Genomic DNA, 12,572 nt, shown 5'->3' with positions numbered 1-12,572 from the left:
GCACGTAAAAGTTCACGAAAAAGGACACAACACCCGAGCACATGAGTGTCGAGGACAACTAACAACACAAGCAAAGTATACCATACCTGAGCATTTCATCATCAACATCAAATATTCCTTGGTGGGCCCACTTGACTAGCACATGCATGAATGATATGTTTAGCAACAATGTGTTAGTGTCTTATGAAGTAGAATATATTGGAAAAGTTGAATCTTCATTCTAGCAATAGTGGAAGCAACACAAAATTAACCTTGTTCACTTTAAAACACTACAATGATACCTAGGATATGTTGGCATGTTTAAAAACTAATCAAACTCCTCAAGAAATTATGCTTAAGAATGCTTGGATATGGCCCTAGCATTCAAAGGATTAAAATATTCTTTGGTTAATGGACTATACATCACGTATGTCATGGGGTAGATAAACTTGGTTTCAATTGCTTGGGCCTCTTGGATACCTTCAATGACATGATTCAACTTTTGAGAAGTCTTATGAAAATTGGTCTCTAAAATTCCTTTAAACAATTCTGCAATCAATAGCATTGTCTCCACAAACATCCACACATATGCTGCCATTATACTTGAAAGCTTTATGTGCAAGATTCCATTTGGTTTGAGAATATCTTCTTAAAATTCACTCTATAAGGGTATCGAAACATGTAACATGTGGCCTAAGCTTGACTATATCCAATCAATCATAATATATACCTCCCAGCCTAGCATGTTTGTCTAAAGAAGCCTTATACATAGAACCCATAGCCTCTAACACATCAAAGAATTCACATTGCTTCAAACATATCCCCCAATATGTTTTCTGTATTTTGATGGTATGTCTTTGTTCACATTAAGACAGACCTAGGGGAAATAATAAGTAAATCTAGATGTATACAACATGCCATCCAAAAAAATTTAAATAGACAAACCAGATCCATTTCACGTATCTCTTCATTCCATTATGATCTTTCATCAGCGCATGCATACATCAGACCCGTATAAGTCAACTACCTTCAAATATACTCGATAGTATGAATAAAAAATCAAAATGGTGATTTGGTTCGTTGCTGATTCGAATAGAAGACAAACATGGGCTGTAATATAAAAAATTCAAAGTGATGATTTGCTTGGTCAATTGAAATAGAAGGCTGCCTATCCACCACAAAAATCATCAAATATCTTTATCGATGGAACTGGAAAACAAATTTGCTTTGAGTTTAGTCCTCTTCAAGAAAATACAAAATACAGAGCGATGAATAAAATATGTTACAAAAGCTTGGAAAGGAGCCCAGACATGTAGAATCAAAGAGTACAGTACTCTTTCCAGTTCCAAGTAAAAACCATTTCATCCTACGTGAGGATGGGTACCCAAGGTGGGAGAACAAAGAAAAGGAGGGGTGTATCTGGTTGAAGTACCACACCTGTGAGATTGCTCCATAAACCTAATGTGGAGCTGATGACCACCACCACCACCACCACCATATCGAAAAGAGGATCCTTTTTTCTTCAACCAGGTAGTGCTGTGGCTGCTTTGAGACGCTTCCACATTGCCTCCCTCTTCTCTTCTTTTGCCTTTACCTCTGCCTCTGCTTCGAGAAATTCATTCATGCATCTGTGGAATAAGTCCTTATCCATCTCTTGAAATATCTTCTTTAGATTCTGTGATAGGTTGTGCACAGCTTGATTCCAATGATGTGAGTTCCTCTCCAATGCTCCAAACACTAAAGGCAAGATCACTTGCTGGTTTTGTTGCACTAACCCATATATATGATCATTATTCCACAATAATAACGCTCGTTCAGCTACCTGTGTTTAATCAAAGTGGTAATGAGAATTCGCAGTATCACATATTATTAAAATGATTTCACTTTAACAATGCTCATTCAGCTACCTGTCTTTCATTATAGCTCACACGTTTTAGCATCCTATGAAGCATTCATAGGTCTCAAACCATAGCATACCGCATTCACGTTTTGGACAAAGTTACATGGAAAGCAGTTTCAGATGTTTGCTATCATTCTTAGACTATGTTGTCTTTCTGATGTCTACTACATCAGCCAATAGTCATATATGGACATGCTTGGAGGAAGAAATTGGTAGATAGGATGAGAGCTGTATGGATCAAACATAATACAGAAAGCTTAATACTTGATTTTCCTAGATAATCACAAAAATCACTTAGCACTACTATGCCGGCAAGAAGCAGAACTGTTTTTCTGAATCCCCAAATCCTCCTTATCATTGTCAACGAAACTATCCTGGGAGTCGACACTGATATTCACGGTACAATATGTACTACAGACCACCTTTATTATGTTTCAAAAAGTGTTGCTGGAACTTTTATTGGTGAAGTTCATAACATGGGCTAGTTCAGAATAAAGTGTATAATAAACTAAATAAATATACAAGCCAAAAGTGTTAAGGGTGTCTGAGATGAGCCCTGTTTTGCTTAAGTGACTAGTGCTGTGACTTGTAAGGCCACACAATTGTCCTCGCTTGAAGAAGATAGTTCCTGAAGATATATGACTCACTGAGGTGTATCTATTTGAAAATTTACACAACTGGCTCCATATTATAAACTGTAAGGTTTGGGAAGAACAACAAATTTCTCAGAGGGAATGGAGGAGGCTCCCCTTTCCACAAACCAGCAGTGAACTAAGAACATTGCAAGATATCCTCCAACAAACAAACTTGGCAAAGGAAGCCATGGAAGGATATAGCTTTTGCTATCATGTATCAAGTTCAAGAGAGTCAAATCTAAGCACTAATCAACACATTCCAAAGGGATGACGTCATAATAATTAGAGGTGATCTAGAACCAAAAGCAATGGCTCAAGAGAATCATGTAAATTTGAAGGACCATTTATACATAATCAAAGGGATCTGTAATTAATTTAGATTTTCCATTTATGATTGTGGATCATGGCCCTAGATTAAGCACAGATGGTGAATGTATGGCACTCTAGACCCTTGTGCAAAATGACCTGATTGCTTGCATTAGGGTGTGGCTGAAGGAACTTAAATACAACAGGGACAGTCTGGGTCAAATACAAGGATCTCTTCACTTTCAGACATATCCCATAAAACCTGGAAGGAATTAGGAAACCAAGATTTGTTTCAGGAGTATTTTGCCCTTTGCCCAGGAAAGACAATAGTTCATGTATAAGTGGCAATAAAAAAATGATAAGATATTAAAAGTGATCCACACCAGAGAAGAAATTTTACATTGTCAAACTATGACACCATGGCCTAGTACACGTGAAGAAGCACCAGGCACATAACAGAAACCAAATTTACACCAAAAACAGATGAGAGAGACCTGGACCCACATTGAAAACAATGTCCAAAGGAGGACAGCTTGCGCACAGACATTCCATCAACTCTAGTATGAGAACTGTCAAACCCATGATCCCCAATGCATGCCATCATGCCATTGAGGATGAACTTATTCATATACTTACAAATATCATGATTGCCACTCATATAGCATAGATGATCGTACATTGAACCATCATCATCATTATTTGTCCTTTATTGGAAACATAGAATACTACTTTTAGTTCTGAATTGTGAGAAAGGCCAACTTCAACCTCCAATACGTGTTGATAGACCTTTCTTCTCTTTCTCTTCTTGTAAGCTCTTCTTTTATTTTTGCTTATGTTCTTGCTCCCATTCTGTTGTTGTTCTTGAAATTCCACCTCCTAGCATATGGACTTACTGTAAAAAAGGTATTGTATAGCCTGATTTAGCTTCTAATATTAATGGGAACCAATTATATACCATCTCTATATTCTTTTAAACCTAATAAATAAGGTACCGCCCATTGTACCCCAATCAGGTGTGTCTTCCATTTCCAATCCAGGGAGATATTGCCCCATAATGGAACGGAATTCAAGTCTAGTACACCATGCCTAAATGAGGTCTCTCTCACAAGTGCTGACCTCTGCTGTGCAAAGACCTAGATCACCAACCTCCTCCATAAGAGAAGTACCTTTTTTATCTGATCATTCAAATCTAGAATCAAATCAAACACTACAAAGTTTACATCAAACAACGAAAAAAGGTTAGTGGTTTTGAACAAGACATCAAGGTAAACACCAACACTTGAATGAAACAAGTGCATTGACCTGGGCAATAAGTCAAAGATCACATAAACACTCAGACTAAGCAAATTGAGGGAATGCAAAAAATTACAAAGTAATCAGGAGCGCACTGCAAATAGACAAAGTTTTGATGATGTTACTGCATAGATAGAAGAAAAAGAACTTCAATGAATTCAGGATTCGAGTTGGAGGGGTAGCTCACAATTGGCCCTAAGTAGAAGCCCTAGGCATCAAAGAGATCAAGAATAATACCTATATTTCCAATTAATGAATATTTCCAAAGAATATGCCAAAATTCCATCCCATTTGTTGATGTAGGATATCGCCTGGTAAGTGTGAAGGGGAAACAGATAATATTGCTATACGATAACCTACAGAAAAAATCAAAGTAATGAAGCAAGCACAATTTCTTAAAGGCACAAAAGTGCAGATAGCCAACGAACTCACACCATAATGATTGGATAGAATGCAACTGCCAAGGTTTAATAAGCCAGAACAAGGAAATTGGAAGTTTATCACCATATGATTGTCATCATTTAAGATTTCAAAACATCTTAAGAGAATACGGCTGATTATAAGATATAAAAAAGTTCATACAATTTTTGTACCCAATATGTTTTCTTTTCTTTCTCAAATGTCTATATGCCAATCACACCCGAGATGGTTTGGTCACATAGGTCAAGTTCAGTCACCATGAAGGTTAATAGAACTTTTTCTTTCATTCTCACCATAGCAAGGTTTCCTAGTTAGCAGTATTTAATCTGCCAACAACAATTTGCCAACAATTGGTATATCACTCAGGAGAAGAACATTTTATCTAAGCAAGCATTCAGAGAGGAAAAGATGCTTCAAGGTGGGGGTTATTGGACTTCTTTGGATCCTAATCTTTCTCTGTCTTCTGTTTACAATCAGATACCATTAGAGTACTTGGATATGCCAATTTGACTACCTGTATCTGATCAAACTTACTTTTGATTAATACAGCATAAAGTACTTCAATTCATTATCTGGTATCTGATAGATTATTGTCAATGAATGCAGTATAAAGTGCTTGAATATGCCAATCCTACTTTGAATGAATGCATCACAAAGTACTTCATTTACCAGCTGAATATTCACGTGAATGTTATTCCCTGGGAAAGGTAGTTAAAACAATTGTCTCTAGGACTAGGGTGATTGTATGTGTTTTGAGTTTTGATAATCACACTCTTAAAGTTTTTGGTGTAAGAGTCATGATTGGACCAGGGCTCGAGTCCAACATGCATGCTGACTAGGAACCTGTCGGAAATAATGATTCTTGTCATCGTGGATAGATTGGGTTTGAAAACTCAGAGAAGATGGCATGAACCTGAGTAATTATTTTACTGTGCACATGGAGCTCACATCAATCATTGTGAGTGTGTATCTCTCATACTAGAGAAACCACTGTTTTGGGAGCTGTAGAATGTGGAAGAGGTTTGACTCTCAATTGGGCATTGTTTTGAGGAAAATGTCTCAAGGGGAGAACACCAACCTCTACTATGCTTCTCCTCCTTGGTCATAGATATCAGGGGTTTTTGATGATGTTGGCTTATCAAAATTTAGGGTTTCTGATTTGCTGTTTTTAGTATAAGTTGGTGTTTCTGAATCTTGTTATTTTCCGATATCAAAATTAGGGTTAGGATCTACTGTTTACATATTTCAAAAATTAGAGTTTCTAAAATTAAGATATTAAGAAGAAAGTTCCTGCTCACTCCTGCAGGTGAGAGCCAAAAAGTGTATACAGAGGCTAGCTAAAAGTTTGTGATGAATTTTTGTATTCAGGTTGTTCAGCAGCAGCTGGTGGTTGAGACCCTCCTGTTAGTTGTCTCAAATTTTCTGGAACTTGTGCTAGTTGAAATGCTCTTTGTCTCGAAATCTTTGAAATTAGGATGTTTAAAACTACGATATTAAGAAGGACGTCTTTTCTTACTCCAGCAGGTGTATGCGAAAAATCAATACAAAGGCCAGCTAAAAGTTTCTGATGAATTTCTATATTAGGGTTGTTCAGGAGCAGACAGGTTGGTTGGAACACTCCTGTGAGTCGTGTTTCAAGTTTTCTGGGTCTTGGCCTGGTTGAAACGCTCTTCAACTCAAAATCTTTGATTATAATCGGAATAATAAAGTTATACATACAGGGGTACCAAGCGATGGGGCCAGTCAGCACATTATGTCAAAACTTCTAAATACTTAGTCTCTTCTCGAGCATATATTCAATGATTATTGATTGTGTGAAAGCTAATTATGAGTAAAGATGCCTATATGTTTGTTTGGGTCAATTTTATGAACCCATTGATTATGACCAGACATTTTCAGAATTAGAACCCTGTTTAACTTGTCAACCATTATGGGAAATCACATGCATACATTGAACACTTGTCAGCAATTATGGGCTGAAAGGAAGAAGAATCTCATAGTCTTCGCACGAGATTTGACTGAGAAAACTAAAGATGAATAGCAAACTCAAATAGAATGCTCATGAATTTATTTTTTAAAACAATGGAAATAGAAAACCACTAACATCAACAGCCACGTTTGCAAGTAAATCCATCATGCTTATATTCCTATCAAAAAGGGTAATCTATAGCTAATACTCTAGTGTGCACTTGGTGAATTTAACATCCAATCACCAGTATAATAGGATGGAGAATGTAACAAAATACTTAGCATAAACCGCAAGTTCTTAAAAAGTCACATGTTAAAATTCCCATTAAAAAATGATCGTACAAATTATCCAAGAAGTTTCCAAAGTATGTAAAACACTTCCGTTGCACATATACACTCTGTGCATCTCTCTGATTCTTCGCACGTATTTTCTGTGCATCCACGTACGCTTAGAGACAGTGTGAAAAGTGATTTTCCTTCATAGCATATGGAATTCAGAATGGATTTCTTTTCAAGTAAATGGCATGAATGGTTCTTATAATGTGTTCGAGAAACGTTTCTCCATCCCAGAACTAGCATGTCACATATCGACTATAAACATCAGACATGTTGAACTGGATGTAGAGAAGGTATTCCTATTGGTCAGCTTGACACAAAAATGAGAATATTATGATCAAGTAATGGATAATAAAACATTATTCCAAAAAGCACTTGTCGCGGAGTCATAATAACAACATTTATATTGAGCCTTATGATGCAATGGATACTGACCTGAAAATGTGAGCTATTGAGACTATGACTGATTTTCTTGAAGAGTGGTATCATGGATTTTTGGAACTCAATAGTGTGAGTAGCTTCTAACACCTCCTCCAGCTCTCCAAGAAATAACACCTCTTTCTGACTGTTTGTCACAGGCCAATACTTGATCAAGCCTTTAATAACAATATCTGCAAGCTTGAAGTCCTTCTCTACAAACTGAACTACACAATTTGATAGTTGTTGGTGATACACTGCCAAACATTTTGGTTTGTGAAGAGGTATCAATGCTCTAATTAGAAATAGCTTATGTTCTTCTTTGAGAGGGAGAGCAAATCCGTTGATTATGCTTCCTAGGATCTCAAGAAGCTCCCCGATCCCATTATGCTTTTCTGTTTCGAAGATGAATTGATAAAATATGTTGTTAATAGCTTTCCGAATGAATGGGCGGTGAACCATGAATTTGCCATAGATTCGATGCAAGATTGTTTTGAGATAGTCTCTCTCTCTCGGATCATCAGAATCAAAGAGATCCAAGAGGCGGAGAACGAAAAAATGGTCGATATACTTTTTTGCGACTTTCGCATCAGTATCTTTTAAAACAAGGTATCGCAAAAGGAGCTCATACACATATTGCAAATGCTCCCATGAAGGTGCCAAACAAAGTTCATCTTCTTCTGCATCAAAGGTATCAGGAATCACATTATGTTGATTCAGAATAGGCAAAGATCTGAAAAGATTTGCTGATATCATGCAGAAATAATCCTCTAATACAGTATTGGTGAGGTCGGCTGTGCCTGAGGAGATATAGTCAACAAGCTCTAAGAGGGTCTTTTTTTTCATGTCCTTCTCCTTTACATTCTTTCTGTGATCGGAGAAATCGAAGACGATAGAGCATAAGTTAAGCTTCTTATGCAAGAGAGCAGGATGATCAACAATCGCGACATCTCGCAGAAAAGGCAATTGCTCTAATTCAAAGGAGGCTGGAAAAGAAGATGTTCCTGCGTTGCCATCCGTCTCTGAAACATCGTAGCTCTGTTCAAGCTTCCCTGACGATATCTCTGCTCTCGGCTTCCGTATGAGCTTGTTGAACATGGCTTTTTTGCACGCCTGCTGGGAACAGGTTTGCGGGGGCAAAGCATGCCAGAGGCAGTAAATATAGATGGGGAGGCGGATGGAAGACCTAACTAAACCCAACCCTAAGCCTGAGAATTCGAGGAGTCTGATAGATAAACAGGCGCAGGAGGCGAAACGATCTTGTCTGTGTGGACTCAGAAAACGGCGTCGTCGTTCGTGTGTGTGTCTTTCTTCTTCTTCTTCTTCTTTCTTCTTTCTTCTTCTTCTTCTTCTTCTTCTTCTTCTTCTTCTTCTTCTTCTTCTTCTTTCTTCTCCCTTCTTCCTTCTTCCTTCTTCTTCTTTCTATAGAGCCAGAGCACAACACAATTACACAAACCACCACAACACTCAATGAATGAATGAATGAATGAATGAATGGAATGGGCTTTTGGACTTTGGAGGCTCTCTTCCCACATATCAGGAACACTTCATTATCGGAGAATTAATATAACTTCTAAACTCTCCTTTTTTTTCAAAATAATGAACGTAATTTGTGCGTGTTGTAACATAATAATGTGCTACTAGAAGTACATACTCTTTCAACTAACAAGTTTTAGTTTTTATTACGCACAGATACATAGCCAATTACAAGATAGGATATCCTCGTCAAGCTTTTAGAGGCATCTCAATCAATCTACGAGTCTAGAGATACTAACTCCTGTAAGTTGGCTTTTAGAAAACGGCCGAGGCATTAATTACCTATCTCCTATTAGGTACGAGTCACGACCATGATACAAATAAAACTTTAATCTCTGTGGGGGACCATAATAAAGTGATATGCCAAGAAATATGGCAAATTATGGATCAACCCATTAAAGCCACTCTACTCTCATTTAAAATGTTTACTCTAAGGACCATTTTGTGCATTTCTCTAAGTGGGGTTTTATTATACAACCAAAATATCTACATATTTTCTTACCACATAACAATCGGCAACAATTTTGTTTGGTTTGAGTGTCAAAACCGAACTAGTCAACAATATCTTGTATACCAAATTTGAGGTTATAAAGAAAAAATAGTGATAGAAAAAGTAGGTCAGTGTAAATAGAGGATAACTAGGTCTATATTTAGGATATATTATAAAAATCTTGAAAGACTCACATAGACGCAAGTACATCCACTAAAAAGCAAGAATAGCCTATTGAGAACGCCACGAAAAACTATAAATAGGAGGGAATTCTTAGGCATAGAGAAAAAAAGAAGAGAAAGAATGAAGAATTGAAGTTTAGAAGAAGAGAGATTAATCATAACAAAACAAAGAAGGAGATGAAGGAAGGACGTTTATGAGGTTGAGCAATTGAAAATCAAGTAGTTCTTTGGTGTTTTGGTTCTCTTTGGAGTCTAATGAGTTTGTATTGTTTGTAGAATAGTACATTGCAACATTCTTTTCTCTTCCTCTTCTCTTATCAATCTTTTATTTATCTCTCTTCATCAAGTACCATTTTACATGCAAATGTCCAATTTACGTTAAGGTAAAAGAAAAACATCAAGACATACTTGAACCCGCTCCACTCTCTCTTAATTATTGGGTACCTCGAACATAACGACACTAGGTAGATATATCATAGAGCTAAAACAACATAGAGAGAGTAAGATACAAAATGTTACAACTATGATCATTCTAATATTCACCAACAGTCATGTCATAATTCAAACGCTTAACCTAATGTATTATAATCAATCGATATGTTTTAACCAACACATCCAATACATGGTCATGTTACCTTAGTAGATTATTGTAGATTATCTATTCTATGTGTAGGAAATTTTAGAAGCTTCCAGAAAGCTCTAGAAGCTGGAACATTCTAGAAGCTTGTGCATGAAAATGAGTCTCTACATGGAACTACATTTAGAGCCCACAAACATGTATAAATACAGGGTTTCACCTTGGTCTTAGTCAAGGTGAACAACACCGGTTACAGAAGCATAATTCAGTTCTTGTTCTCTTGTCTATTCTCTCTCTCTCTCTACCTCCGAAGACGATAATATAATCTATCTATCTATCTATCTATCTCTCTCAGAGTATTGAGCTCTGTTTTGAGAGACTTAGATGGAAATGAAACTAGTCTCAACACATAGTCATTTCATTTATAGAATGTGCTACACCCGTTCATACTTTTGTACCCCGCTATTTTCATTTTCATTTCATTTTATTTTTGATGGATTGGGTACACATCTTAATAATTTTGTCTCATGGGCCAATTTTGGTCTTACCAAACTTTAATCTCTCTCTCTCTCTCTCTCTCTCTCTCACACACACACACACACACACACACACACACCAATGTATCATGACATGGGACAAATGTGGAGGCTCACACTTCACACATTATACTACACATGTTGCACCTAACTACAAAACCATATTCTTCGCCGAACGGGGAAACCGTACACATTGATACATGTTAGAGCCCATCCCGTTATCTACCATTCGAACCGTTGCTTCCATGTGACTTAGCTCACATGCATTGCAATGTGAGGCTAGGCGTTGGGGCACAAGTGATGAGAGTGGCGGGCTACGCACACTTTGCCCTAAACAAGTTCTACCTTTGATCATATTCGACCATGCTTTCCACATCTCTTCGACCGAGCCCAATCCTTGTACGAATTTCTCTCACAACCACAATGTGCACTCTTGATTGCAACATTCATTGGTAAAGTTCTTGAACATCGAGAGTCACTACTCACCTTCATGTGTATCACGTGAAATGTAATATTTTTGGTCTCATAGGTCATATTTGACCTCCAAAGACGATAATATAATCTATCTCTCTCTCTCTCTCTCACACACACACACACACACCCACACACACACACACACACACACACACACACACCTTATTTGTTTATGCTCCTGTTTGTTGGCATAAAAGGCCAACTCCTTCCACTTTGTATCCTTACAAGTGTGAACACGTTCGATAGTTAGGGCTTGAGTATATAAGCTCTAATCTAACATTGTAACGAGATCTTCTTGTATCTTGAGTCTTGTAGAGAGAGAGTTACATAAGAATAGAGAACTTCCATTGAAGCATAAACTATTTTCTATCGTCTTTCTTCTTCCTTTTCACATTGCTACATATCTGTGTCGTTTGCTATGCATAGATCACAGATCCTCACACATACTTCCGCACATCCTTTCGAACATTTGACAACATAGATCAGAGGTCCTCACACATACTTCAACACATCCTTTCGAACATTTGACAACAAGCTGAACGTATCAACTGAACAATCCAAGAGAGGGTGACGACAATGCTCCAACAAGCTGGACTAAAGCTGGAGTTCTGGGCCGAAGTGTTGCAAACGGCAGTTTACCTGATAAATCTATCACCGTCGAAAGCAATAAGGCTCGAAGTGCCACATGCACTATGGTCAGGCAAACAATTGACCTACGATAGGCTCCATATATTCGGATGCGAAGCCTATGCGTTCATCCCTAGGGAGAAAAGGACCAAGTTGGTACCCCATGCGACAAAATGCATATTTCTTGGTTATGGAACCGATGGGAAATTCGGCTACCGTCTATGGGACCCAAAGAACCGGAAAATGATTCGGAGTGGTGACATAGTCTTCAATGAAGACTTGATTCTCTCTGAAACACCAGGTTATTTGAAACAGGTAATATGTCGCATTATGAGAACACTACGTCGAAAAAGGGCACAAAAGCACGCAGTTTTCAAAAAGACACGACGCATGCGTAAAGCTTTTCAGAAAAGGTGGCAAAATATATTGAATTTCAACATGACTACCACTTTGAGGCATAAGTAAAATGCCTCCAAAAATACATCACCAAAATTACAAAATAATGTACAACATGTCTACTAGTTACAATTATACATATTCGTGAGTTTACATCCAAAACAAATTTACAAAGTTTCCGATCATGTAGTAAAACAATCCCCAGCTTGAACCAAACCAATATGTTAAGACATGTCTGATGGACTAGAAGAGCATTCTGACGTCTCATCCTCATCATCAGTGGCAATCAAAGCATTATCCTCATCCAATTCCAACCCAACATCTTTGTGGTTATGAGAATTGCTTCTGGTTATTCTCTGTATTTCGTTTGACACCATTTTTGGGATTTTCTCCTTTATTATCTTGATAGTTGCTTGTCTTAGATGACCTGATTTTGTCAATGAGAAGTCATATACTAGTATGTCAACACGGTCTAGTGCGAGAGTAGCCGTGCTCGATAT

At 37.5% G+C, this 12,572-nt stretch overlaps 1 protein-coding gene across 2 annotated transcripts; it reads right to left on the bottom strand.

Annotated features, from left to right (window-relative positions):
• Nucleotides 1-1,031: 1,031 nt before the first annotated feature.
• Nucleotides 1,032-8,672, bottom strand: LOC147850903 (serine/threonine protein phosphatase 2A 57 kDa regulatory subunit B' alpha isoform-like). 2 transcript variants are annotated; one of them, XM_087335464.1, is made up of 2 exons: nt 7,273-8,662; nt 1,032-1,801 (listed from the first exon to the last, which is right to left on the bottom strand). In XM_087335464.1, exons 1-2 carry the CDS (start codon nt 8,350-8,352, stop codon nt 1,502-1,504), a joined length of 1,380 nt encoding a protein of 459 aa, XP_087191590.1. In that variant the 5' UTR covers nt 8,353-8,662; the 3' UTR covers nt 1,032-1,501. The 2 variants fall into 2 exon arrangements, with proteins under 2 accessions (XP_087191590.1, XP_087191589.1); XM_087335463.1 differs by lacking the exon at nt 1,032-1,801 and adding an exon at nt 4,520-7,147 and having other exon boundaries at nt 7,273-8,672.
• Between the last annotated feature and the right edge of the window lie 3,900 nt (nt 8,673-12,572).

Source organism: Azolla caroliniana, unplaced genomic scaffold (genome assembly GCF_043228905.1).
Source record: "Azolla caroliniana isolate FFs.n. ecotype wild unplaced genomic scaffold, voAzoCaro1.0.p SCAF_20, whole genome shotgun sequence".
Lineage (NCBI taxonomy): Eukaryota > Viridiplantae > Streptophyta > Polypodiopsida > Salviniales > Salviniaceae > Azolla > Azolla caroliniana.
This window is presented reverse-complemented; position numbering and strand designations above follow the sequence as displayed.